This window comes from Alligator sinensis, unplaced genomic scaffold, assembly GCF_000455745.1.
Source record: "Alligator sinensis unplaced genomic scaffold, ASM45574v1 scaffold143_1, whole genome shotgun sequence".
NCBI classification, from domain to species: Eukaryota; Metazoa; Chordata; order Crocodylia; family Alligatoridae; genus Alligator; species Alligator sinensis.
In genome coordinates this window covers 817,094-829,909 of record NW_005842156.1, presented here as the reverse complement: position 1 = coordinate 829,909, position 12,816 = coordinate 817,094, and the positions used below count along the sequence as shown (strand labels likewise).

The following is a 12,816-nucleotide window of genomic DNA, read 5'->3' as shown; positions in this document are numbered from 1 at the left end:
TATAAAATTCCGTGTGACTTCTGCCCAAGTCGGAGAACTTTGAGCACGCTGCAGAGTGACTTAAGAGAATTCCTGACTCGTGGCAGAGTGAATCGATAGCCTGATCAACTATCGATTTTTCTCCCCGTCGCCAAACGCTATCCCTCGACGTAACCCCTTTTCCTGCATGCCTGGTTCGTTTATGGATTCGCTGGCCCGGGTTTTTGCCAGCTGGAGCAACTTGTGTAATTATTTAAGCGATCGGACCACCTGCGTCGCGGCTACTAGCAGCGTAAGTAAAGCCTTTTTGCAACCAATATGTTTTGTCTGCCTCTCCATTCACCAGCCCACGCAACGGCCGAGCAATTTGTAGATCACCTCAAGTCGGCTCCGGCCGTCTGAGACACATGAATAGGCTGTTCTTAATGACTTTTTCAGTCCCTGTATTGCTATCCATCTCCTTCCTTCTGGCAAAGCCCATGCAGATAGCGGCTTTCAAGTTCCTATTCATGGTCCACTTGAGCACTGGCTGCTGACTCGTGGCTATGATCTAAATTAGAGGCTTGTTTTTATTACTTTGTGTTTACTTTTTGTTTATTACTTTGTGTTTATCTGATTGTACATTCTTAGGGAGGTATACGCTCAGCTCTTGTGCACATCGATAGCTCTCACTGCAATCAAAATGGAGTGCAATTAGATTAGGACTGGAGAATAGATTTTTGTCTTACCTCTGTGGTAAAAACACTCCTGAACAAAGTTATTGCTCCTGAACATTGGTGAAATTGTTCTCCTGAAATCTTGGTTAGGTGTATATGATTAATATATCATCAATGCAAGATTAACCCCAAAGTCATTGCTGAGCTCAGACCATATTTTTTCTTCCCTGTCTTAGTTTCGATTTTCTTCATCTTCTGAGATTTTCATGATGACTCTTGGTAGTTTCTGTGCTATTCTTCATGGAGCAGCCCAACCATGCATGTTGCTTGTCTTTGGTATAATGACAGACACATTTGTTCAATATGACATTGAGAAGCAGGAGCTTAGAGATCCAGGCAAAACATGTGTGAATAACACCATAGTGTGGATCAACAGTTCCCTTCACCAAAATGAAACTAACCCATCAATAAGTTGTGGGTAAGTAGTCCATGGATTTGATTTTTTTTTCTTTGCTGTCAGGTATTTTAAGTGCTAGTGAAGGCCAGTTCTGCCTCAGAGGCTGAGTTTTCTATACGTAGACCAGAAAGAACAAGGGCAAGTTTTCTACTAGTGAGCCCCAACTCTGACTTAAAGGCACCGTCTGTAGGAACAGGAAGGTAGTTCATGTCTGTGCAGTCATTCGGACTTCTGATCTACCAGAAATTGCTGTCAGCAGGGATGCTCCTTAGGGAAAGTACTTTTTCTCTCATAGGAACACTTGTCTACTAGGAACAACCTAAGAACAGCAATGTATTTGATAAAGATCACTGGGCATTCATTAGATTATAATGCATTTTGGTGAATTCCCATCTTCCTGGACCAGATTTGAAGCTATGACCCTAGATATGGTTCTGTATAGGGTTACAAATCATTTAATTACCTGAGAATATTACATCTTAGGGTCCCTGACATTTTGTGTGTGTAATTCTTAGTTTATGCAGGAGCTTTTAAGTGCTTGGAATTGTTCTTTCTGCCTTCAAAATCTGCTCATTTTGAATTTGAGCTTGTAAGAAAATAGAATGGTGCCTACTATCATTAGCACATAGAGAAATCTAGAGAACCAGCTAGGGAACTCCAAAGAAATATTTTTAAATAACTTTAGTATCAGAGAATTGATATTCTTCAGAAGTATTATAGAGACTATAGTAATTCTATGTGACCTAAAACATCTGACCATTTTCATTGGTTAACTTTGTAACTGTTCAAAATAATATTTGACATTTGGATGTACTTTAACAACAGCTGTTCTTATTAATCTGTAGAACACTGATTTTTGTAACCATGTTAGCTACCATAATGGTATAAAGTAACTAAATTCAGTTATCCAAAGAAAATATGTTGGTCCTCCCCCAGTGCAATTCTCTATTTGACCTTTTCATTGCATGAGGCTTGGTAGCATTTCACAGCCATCCCTTACAAACTTACATTTCACAACATCCTTTACAAACTACTCTTCCATGGCACAGAAGGTATGGTGAGAACCTCCTTGGCCTTCCCAAGTCCCTGATCTTTGCTAAGAGTAGACTGAGTATTAATGAAAAGTGATATCATTGATACTGATAACAGAAGTATTTGGATCTCCAGGATGCATCAAATTTAGAAGCATACTCAAAATACCTTTAAGATTCAAGGCAATGGATGTCCTTGAAACACTATTAAGGGTTTTTTTAAGCTTTCCAAAATGTATAATGCTATTGTTTGTTTTTGTTTAAGGTTACTGGACATTGAAAGTGAAATGACCAAATTTGCAGCTTACTATGCAGGAATTGGCTGTGCAGTGCTTGTCCTGGGATACTTCCAAGTCAGTATTTGGTTCCCTAGGTTATTTCCTGTATATAAAATGATAAACTATTGTTTCATAACAGTCTCCTAGATTCCACTCCAGTATATAAGGGAAAAAAACATGGGCTTTGTAATGCTTCAGATGCTAATCTTGTGGCCTGGCACTTCAGCATATACAGGTGACTAGCCCTCAGAATTCAAGTTGTCCATTAGCTTTCTGCTGGGCCTTTCCATGAGTGTGAACCTAAGTCAGTCACCCAGGAAGATTAGAACCAGCTGCTGCCTTCAAACCATATGAAAGTTTGGTTCGCAATGGTCAGTGGCAGAATATAATGAGAGCCAAGTTCTGAGTGTCACACTCAAATATCTGTATGGATAAGGCATTTGCTTTGTACACTATAAAATGTAATGTAATTTCCCCGAGCTGGTAAATGGCTCCATTCAATTTTCACTTATATTGGAAAAATCTGAAGTAGCTGCAATAAAGGCTAGGAAGATACAGTAGTATAAAATTGGTTTAAGAGGTGAATTGGGCCCAGAAGTTTCTATAATAATAGTTTGTGCTACTGCAGTTCATATCTGTGTGATTTGAACCATACCTGTAGAGCATGCTACTGTGGGATTTTTTAAATTATTATTGTACTTTCCCTGTCTTCGTATTTGTCAATTGAAAAAGCCATTTTCATGGAGTTTTGATGATTCAAAAAGATGGCCACCCCAGAGGGCTGCGTGTCAGCAGGGAATGAAGAGTGGCTATAGTCTGTAGGCATAGGAAATAGTGTAAATAGGGGTGGCAAGGAAGGCCAAGTGCTGAATTAGAGGGGCTTCAGAATGATGGCTGTGGTAGCAACAGGCAGGTGCAAAGACAGTCACAGCTGTTGTAGCAGCAAGAGCAACCAGGCGTGGGCAAAACACATTGTGGCAGCTAGGGACTTTGAGTCCCCGAGGCGGACAAGAATGGACCCTCATTCCCTCCTACCTGCGCTCTCTGGTGCTTAGAACTCCCTTCCCTCTCCCTCCCCTCTAGAGCATAGTGCTGGCTAGTTATGCCTCTGGGCTCAGGCAGGTATAGATATACATAGCCTCCATGCAGCCCCACTGATATTAGTTGTCTTGGCACCACCTCTCCCTCTCTTGCAACTGAGGCAGCTGCTTTGCCAGATTCTGTAAGGCAGGATTAATTACAGATAAAAGGCATGATATTAAACCCTTTGCAGCTGGAATCCTTTTAATCATAATAGTAATCTCATCAAGAACCATGTTACGGTATTTGCATTTGTGGGAGTAGAAAGGATTTTCTTTTATTGCAACTCAGAAGTCACCTTATTCTCTTTCCAGATCTGCCTTTGGGTAATATCTGCAGCTCGACAGATTCAGAAAATCAGGAAAGCTTATTTCAGGAAAGTAATGGGAATGGATATAGGCTGGTTTGATTGCACATCAGTTGGAGAACTGAATACACACATTTCTGAGTAAGTAGTCCTGCTACACTGCATATCTTTGTGTTTTCTAAGGTTTGGTGAGCAGCAGAGCAGCATATAAAACCACTGTGGGCCCCCATACATTCAATTAATGAAGGGCCAGATTAAAAAAAGGACTTCAGTGCTTTAAGAAGGGTTTAAGGTAAATCTAGGTACCAAAGCTGCAAGCTGAAAATCCCTGCTCATCTGCCACCTAAATCAGGAGCTGTGGAAACTTCATAGGTGCTTCACTTTTTGACTTCAGGGTTCCCCAAGTGCCTAGAGTTTTGCCTCTCAACTTGTCCAGAACTGCCCTATCTTGATAGAGTTGAGCAGCTTAGTTCATGTCTAAGCTAAACTGGGAGCCACAGACTTATCCAATGACTGTAGAGTGTAAAGCACAAACACAGTTTTGATAGCGTGCCTGAGACACAGGGTAGCAGCTTCAACATGAGGGATGAAGAGCTGCTCCCACTCAAATTAGTCTACAATGTGGTGGTTAGAGCACTCCTTTGGTAGGTGGCGATTTGAATCTCCTCGGCCAGAGGGAAGAACTGACTCTGGGTCTCCCACTCCCTGAGCAAGTGCTCTCACCACTAGTCCATTATTCAAAAGAGTCACTCCTATTACTCATCATGTTGATGTTGTAAGATAAAATGGGGAGTTCTATTGAATCCTTTGAAAGGAAGGACATAGGCTAGCCCCTACAGCAGTAGGTTCAGGCTGCAGCTCTAGCATAGAAGGAGATGTCCCCTTAGAGTCCTGAATAAAGTGCCTACACACCTAACAGAGGGTTCTGGCTTCCACTTTGGGGGCTGGGCACTGGAAAGTTGGGTGTTACAACACCCCCCACATCTTGGACTAAGTCTCCACGTCTCATAATAGATCTTGCTCTAAAAGCCTACGTCATATCCTGCTACCTTCATTAAACATTAATCCAGATTGTAAAGTTCTGATGCAAAGCCTACTAAGGTTGTTGGAACTTGTTGGGCTTGAATAGGAGCCAAAACCTGTGCTCTAACTCAGAAAAAACAATGTGGATACTTTGGTGATTGGAGCTATAAAAATATTTAGCTAGACAGGCTGTTTCATGGGATTAAATTTTATGATACCACCTAAAGAGCTTGTAGCTGGAAAACTGGATATTGCCAAGAAGTAAAGGGTTCCCTTCGAGTTTCCCATTCACAAAGACAAAATTTTGCATGTCGTCAAAATGGATGCTGCTGCCAAACTGCTGTTAGTTTGATTTTCTTCTTCTTCTTATCTGTCCAGGCTTCCTGAAAGTGGTGATAGCAAAAAAATAGGGGACAGGAAAGTTGCAGAATTCTCAAACCAAAAACAATAAATAATATTTATTAAAATAAAATTCAGCTCAGAATGTAATGGAGATGTAAAGAGATTCCACTGTCACCACTTGTCCTGTTTTTTACAGCGATGTTAACAAAATAAGTGATGCTATCTCTGACCAAGTAGCAATCTTTATCCAGCGCTTCAGCACCTTTATTTGTGGATTCCTGTTAGGATTTGTCAGTGGCTGGAAACTGACTTTGGTCATTATTGCAGTCAGTCCTTTGATTGGGATTGGAGCAGCCATCTATGGCTTGGTAAGATATTTTTATGTAGTTTGTTTCTAAATATGATGGTTATTCATGGCAATGTATCATTTATTTGGGGCCCAGATTCTGATTACAGTGCACTGCAATAAGTAGAGGGTACCTTTCCTAAGGGTGGATCCACACTGCTGGGAAGTTTATAGTTACATGGCAACACAGAGTTCCTCGTGAAATAATTTCCCCGCTTCTTGGCAGGGTAAATTAGCCCGTGAAGAGCTCTGTGATGCTACTGCTAGGCTGCTGCCAGCACTTGAGCTAACTCATGTATCTCTAAATTATGCTGCAGGGGAGATGTTCAGTCAGTTGGCTGACTGTTGTTGAGATTATAATCTGGCCACTTGCTTTCTTTTAATATAATATACATATTAAGTTAGTCATTTTTATGGGGTTTGAATTCTGTGCCTATGTTAGGGGAGAATTCTGGTAGGACTTTGTAACTCATTTTCCCTGTCCTTTTTCTTCATTTTGCCCAACCAGATCACATATTTTCCCTTTTCCTCCTTGCAAATGTAGAAGACACTTTTCTGTTGAGGTGTGAAATGAAGTATTAAAACAAAAATACACCTTAAAATCTGTGAGCATCTGTTCTTGATTCTCCTATCTTTGATATGGTGTCTGGCATTTGCTTTATTTCCCTTTCTATTTCCCTTTCACTCTACTGCCCTTTCTATTTATTATTTTGCTCCTCTCTCCATTATAACCTGCCTGCCTGCCTCCTCTCTCTTCTTTCTAGCTCCTGTCTCTGTTTTCTCAACATAGCTGATCTCTTCAGTTTCTGTGCCACCACTTCTCCCTCAGTGGCTCTACTTGCCCACTAGCTGATGGATTGCCTTCTTATTATTGGTTCTCAATGTTCCTAATCGTCCCTGGGCATGAGATGGAAGAACCTAAGCTATGTTCAGCCCCTGGGTAGCACCAGAGATGACTACTCTTATGAAAGCAAAAGGGCTTTAGAAGAGAAGCATTGCAACTGCTTTGTCACTGCTTGTTCATCTAGAACTAGGTACAATGGAGACGTTAAGCACCTAAACATCAGCGTTGCACTGCCTAATTTTTCAGGCACTTAGCCTCTGCAGGGGAATCCAGAACCCTGAGTTTAGCACCTAGCCCTCAACAGCACAGGCCAAGTGTTAGGCACTTCAGAATGGGAATCGCAAGTGGGCTGCTGAATTAACCAATAGAAATGCCAAAGACGGGGGTATGTCTTAAATGCTGCTCCTCAGAGATGTTCCTTTCATCTGTTGAGATCCACAGCCTGGAGCTCTCACCCAAAGGTAGGGCCTGACATACTTTTTTAGTCTTATTAAAAAACTGAGCAGGGCTCACTTGTAAACTATACAGCCAGGGGAGAAGCCCACTTTTCCTGTAATCCCTGAGTAGTTAGAGCACTTGCCCAAGAAGGTCTTTTCAAGTCCTGCCTCTGAAGAGCAGAAGCCCACATCTCCTCTCTCTCAGGATAGCAAAGTTTGGCTAGAGGCTCCTTCCATCCTTCCTGTTGACGCGGTCATGTTCAGAAAGAAATGCAAGATTCAGAGAGGGAGAGGGAGGAGAAGCAGGGGTGGGTGTGCAGGGGAAGAGGAAGAGGGTGAAGGAAAATGACTGTGTGGTTGGGGCATATGGCTGGGAGAGAGTCCTGGATTCAGTCCCTACTCTCATGACTACATTTTATCCAGTGACTGCTTAGTGTAAACTACTCAGTTGGGAAGGTGGGAGGTGCAGCTGTTTTGAAGGCTGCAATTGTGAACTAAGGCACCTAAATTCTGCCATGTTAGGTGCTTGAGCCCCTTTTTTTGGATCTGGCTTTGCTACAGATTGCAACATGCAAACAAAAAGGGAGGGGAATGCTAAGACCTCTATCTAAGCTGTCTCTGTAGTTACACTGTTGGCAAAGCAGTATGGTTAGGTGGGCAGGAGGGGTACTCTCACATAGCTGTTTGCTGCTTTTCTTCACTCCTGACTGTCAGCTCAATGAGTGGAGACTGGGAAGCACTTTGGCTTTGCAGTTGCTCATCTCCTCTCCTTCCAGCTGGGAACTTCTGTGATTCCTTCCCTTGCTGCTTAACCCTTCTCTGTGCCCATTTAGGTGCAATGAGGGGAGGGGACTGTGAAACAGGTTGTTGTTAGTTTCTCTCTACATTTAATTACACTTGGAACAGGGTAGCTATCTTAATGCATGTGTGTGTCAAGACCTTGTGTGAGAAGGGGTTTATGTCCTAGTGGTACAAGGGTGATGATTCTGAAATGAGTAAGTGTGTGATAAAAATCTGCTCCAAGCCTGTTTGGGAAGTACGCAGTACTAGCCATTCTGTGTGACGGTGAGGTGTGCTCACCTACTGTGTTAGTACTGTAATATAAACACCAAAATTGGGGCAGAATACCCTTTTTTGCCAGCAACATCTTTTTTGGCTTCTAGGCTGTAGCCAAACTGACAAGCCGAGAGTTAAATGCCTATGCAAAAGCTGGGGCTGTGGCTGATGAAGTGCTCTCATCCATCAGAACTGTGGCAGCTTTTGGTGGGGAGAGGAAAGAAGTTGAAAGGTTTGTTCTGTGAAATTTCAGTGAATTACTTGATTCTTTAAATTCAAACAATAGGGGGGGAAATGCTCATAAGAAGCTTTGGGATCCTGACAGTTAGTATCACTCCTTCACAGTAATGATCTCCTGGCAGCATTAAGAAATCATACACATGGATAAACCATAAAGTCATTCTGTCAGCCCACTGGAGGCACAACTCAGTCATCGACAATCACACGTTTTAACTCAGGCAGCCAGTGAGTCAAAGGAGCACAATAACACCTGCCAATCCACCAATATATTCAGGAACTTTCTGTCAAACCCAGGCACAATATTACAATATTTCTCTACCTTAAGATAGTATTTGGAGGGGGGGAGGGTTGATGAGAGCATTTTTGAGAGAAGTCCAGTTAGGAAACTGGGTTTGATTATATGAAGAAGTCAGGACATTTTCCATAGGCCTATAGATTAACTGTGTCATAGTTAAATTATCAAGGATTCTTTCTTAACGTAAATTATTGCTGTCATCAACAGGAGGCATGAGACATTTAAAATTATTAAAGGGCACTACAGATCCATGAACCCCAAAGTAAAGTTTTTTAAATAAAGAGCTGATAGAATGAATAATTGCACAGGAATTTTTAAAAGACCGTGGCGGTATCTTCTATCTTTCCATTAGAATTTTCAGGTTATATTATTAAGTGATTTACTAGTCTTTGCAGTTAGCTGTATTACCTTCATACTGCACTACTCTTTTAAGTTAATTTAGAAGTGGCTATGGTTGCAGGATTGTTACAAATTGCCAAAGGCTTCTCCTGCATCAGCAGAGCTTAAATTCATTTGGTCAGTTATCTGTGGTAACTATGTTATTTTCCTGTATTCAGTAGTGTAACTAGGACAAGGCAAGTGGGGTACCAGGCCTGGGCCTGACTAGGGAGTGCTGGAGTTGCCCCCAACTTCAGGAATCTTTGCTATGGCATACACAGCCCTGCACTGTCCCTACTCAGCCATAGTAGCTAGGTAGGGCAGCACTACACTCACCAGTGTAGCTGGGAGACAGGAGGCCATCAAAATGGTGCTCCCCACCACCCCAAGGAGTCTTTGCCACAGAGGGTGCAGCCCTGTACTTACTAATATATTAGGAGGTGAATGGTAGGGCTGTGCACAGCTTCAGTAGCCGATTCGATTTGGAGGAGATTCGACCTGATTCAGGCACCAAATCTCCGAATCCGAATCAAATTGGGAGACCAATGAAAAGCTCTGAATCAATTTGAAGGATCTGGATCAATTTGGAAAAAGATTCAGAAAAGATCTGGCGATTCAGCCATAGATTAAACAGGCAGCTGCCACAGCTGCCTCCAGCTGGCAAGTCTGTTGGGGTTGGGGAGGGGGGGAGGAAAGGGGCGTGGAGGAGGGAGGGATTGGGGCTGGGGCTGGGATAGGCTGTCCAGCTGGGGCAGGGGATGTGGGACTCAGGGAGGGGGGCAGGGGGAGCAGGATTTGGGTGCGGCAGCACCAGGAGTGGGGCCTATGCCCTGCTGCCACGTGCCCCTTTCTGCCCAGAGTGAGCCGTGTCTGCATCCCGTCCCCCCAACCCTGGCTGCGCAAGCAGCAGAAGGCAGAGCCCCTGCTCCGAGTGCTGCTGTGCCTGCATCCCACATGCTCCCCCCGGCCTCCTTCCCTGAGTAACATGCCTGCCTGTTTAGTCTATGACTGAATCTCCGAAATGGCGCCAAATCTTTTGGATCTGATTCGGCCGAATTGAATCGGGACAATGAGTCGAATTTCCAAATCAAATCACCGTCCTCCAAATTGGCCGAATCCAAATCCAAAGTGTATACTTGCTGCTTCGCACAGGCCTAGTGGATGGGGAGTGAACTGGGAATCAGGGATAACTTCCCCAGCCATGGGACTCCTGCTGTGAACAGTGCTATAGCAGCAGCTTTCACTCTGCAGAGAGCAGCAGCAGGTAAAACTTCACTCCCCCTCTCTTCCACTCAGCTCCAGCCCCTCCCTCCACCCCGCAAACTCTCTGGTGATTGGCGTATGCCATTCCCTTCTCCCCTCCCCCTCCCAGTCCTAGAGGAGTTCATTATGCTGCAGTAGAACAGGGATGACCAACCTCTCCACAGGTGGCATAGATAGCTCTGTTTGTGGCATGTGGCAGACAGGGGAGGGGACAGGCAGCACCGCTGCAGATAGAGCACAAAGCAGAGTATGAAATCATGCAGGAATACAGGGCAGGAAGCAGAAAGCAGAGCAGCAGAGGGCATGGGGATAATTTGTGGGACGCCTGCCAAAAAAGTTGGTTCCTACTTCAATAGAATATATGATTTTCCTGTCTACAACTGCTGCTACGCCCATTGGAATCACTGTCAGCTTTGAAAATTATTTCAATTGGATCAGTATTGGGCCCTCACTGACAAAATGTTAAGGTTTTTAAGGCACCCACTATATTCCATTTGTATTCTATTCCAGCCATTGTATTACTGAAGTGGCATCACTCTGTGAAACAGACTCATTATATTAGTCCTCTCAGGTCTAGTTTTCTATCAAATGCATTTTTTCCAATTTTATTTTTTATTCTCTCCGCAGATATGATAAAAACCTAGTGTTTGCTCAGCGCTGGGGAATTAGAAAAGGGATAATAATGGGATTCTTCACTGGTTACATGTGGTTTATAATATTCCTATGTTATGCATTAGCCTTTTGGTATGGCTCAAAACTTGTCCTGGAAGAAGAAGAGTATTCGCCTGGGACTCTTCTACAGGTACTCATTAAAGTCTTTGCACTCTTTTCCTTAGTTTTTAGGAACTGTCCCTGAGCACATACATTATTTATCTTCTGGGTATCAGAACAGTAATACTGTGTGCCTGAGCATTACTAAAATAATTATATGTAGCAGGAAATAGTTTTTGCCATTTTACATGGGAGCAAAATCAAAACCTTGCAATGTTTTTGTGGGAGAGAGAAAAGAGAGAGTGGGCAGGGTAGAGATGGAAACTGCCCCCAAAATGGCCATTAAAGTACTGATTCAGAAATTCACCTGACATATGAATGTCCTGGCTATAACTCTGGCAGACTAAAGATTTGAACTTGTGTATCCTAGCTGAGTACCCTAATAATATGCTTATGGATATTTTGGGGTGTATTTCTTTCTTTGATCAGAATTTCCACCTTTGACCCAAGATACCTTCCTAATGAATGGATCATTGCAATCAATTCTTTCACATGAAAAAGCATTTTCTGTTGAAAAATTCCCAACCATCTCTAATGATTATATATGTAGTGTACATGACAGAACTATAAATCCACATTCTGTTCCATGCAAACTTTAAATTCTGGTGACTACAGAAGTGCCCTGTGTGCAGTGGGGCATGGTGATTATATTCCCTTGACATATATATAATTCTGGAGGCTATCATGTAGAGCTGAATGGCTACTTTAGATACCAGTGATTTAAATGCTACAGACCCTGAATCCTAGATGTTTTAATTATTCCTTACTCTATGCATATTGCCATCAGATAAAATAACCTGAAAACTCCACTTGATATTAATAGTACATACAGGCCAATGCAGCAAAAAGCAAGTCCTAGATTTTCTTGATTTGTACCCCATAATTGTAGCTCGCTATTCCCACCTGACACATAACAACCAGCAGGGAACGGTCTTGTAACTGACAAATTGTAGTTGTCAGTGCACAGGGGACTTCTCTAATGCTGCTGCCCTTTCCCCTCTGGTTTCTCTTGGCATTGTCAAGCACCTTTTTTGAGCTTTAAATTTCTTTCTTAGTATGCTCCAAATATACCTGTTCTGATCACAAAGGATTGTAGTGTGCATCCAATTAAGTGCTAACCCAGCATGGCTGCCCCTTATTATGGTGACCAACGCTATTGAGCCTTTCCTTTCTTGCTTACACTGATTTCCCCCCCCTATAGTTTCATAGTTTCATAGTAGGTAAGGTTGGAAGGGACCTGAGCAGATCATCAAGTCTGACCCCCTGCCATGGGCAGGAAAGAATGCTGGGGTCAAATGACCCTGGCAAGGTGTCTATTTAGCCTCCTTTTAAGAAAATTTTAAGAAGGGGAGGAAGGAGGACCCAAGTAATTATAGGCCTGTAAGCCTCACCTTGGTGCTGGGGAAGATCTTGGAGAGAATCATCAAGGAGCACATCTGTGGGGGGCCAGCAGGGGAGATCATGCTCAGGGGCAATCAGCATGGGTTCATCAAAGGCAGGTCCTGCCTGACCAACCTGATTGCCTTTTATGACCAAGTAACTAAATCTTTGGATGATGGTGTCACCATAGACGTAGTCTTTCTAGACTTTAAGAAGGCCTTTGACACTGTCTCTCACCCCATCCTCATCAATAAATTAGGTGACTGCGGCATTGATGCCTACACAGTTGGATGGGTAAAAAATTGGCTGATGGGGTGCACCCAGAGAGTAGTGGTGGACGGGTCGTATTCAACCTGGTGAGATGTGAGCAGTGGGGTCCCCCAGGGCTTGGTCCTTGGGCCCGCACTGTTTAACATCTTCATCAGCGACATGGACAAGGGAGTTGAAAGTGCGTTGTCCAAGTTTGCTGATGACACTAAAATGTGGGGCAAGGTGGACACACTTGAAGGGAGAGAGAGGCTGCAACTAGATTTAGACAGACTACAAAAGTGGGCAGATGAGAATAGGATGGGGTTCAACATAGACAAATGCAGGGTGCTGCACCTTGGGAGAAGGAATCCACAGCATACATACAGGCTGGGGAGTTCCCTTCT

General features: G+C 43.2%; 1 protein-coding gene across 1 annotated transcript in view; it reads left to right on the top strand.

Moving 5' to 3' along the window:
• The window catches only part of ABCB11 (ATP binding cassette subfamily B member 11), a 97,730-nt gene that overhangs the window by 26,859 nt on the left and 58,055 nt on the right, over positions 1 to 12,816 (top strand). Inside the window, exons 6-11 of the mRNA XM_025206470.1 lie at positions 872 to 1,113; positions 2,389 to 2,476; positions 3,796 to 3,929; positions 5,350 to 5,521; positions 7,944 to 8,068; positions 10,640 to 10,814. Coding sequence (XP_025062255.1) covers positions 872 to 1,113; positions 2,389 to 2,476; positions 3,796 to 3,929; positions 5,350 to 5,521; positions 7,944 to 8,068; positions 10,640 to 10,814 — 936 coding nt within the window. The remainder of the gene's footprint in view (positions 1 to 871; positions 1,114 to 2,388; positions 2,477 to 3,795; positions 3,930 to 5,349; positions 5,522 to 7,943; positions 8,069 to 10,639; positions 10,815 to 12,816) is intronic.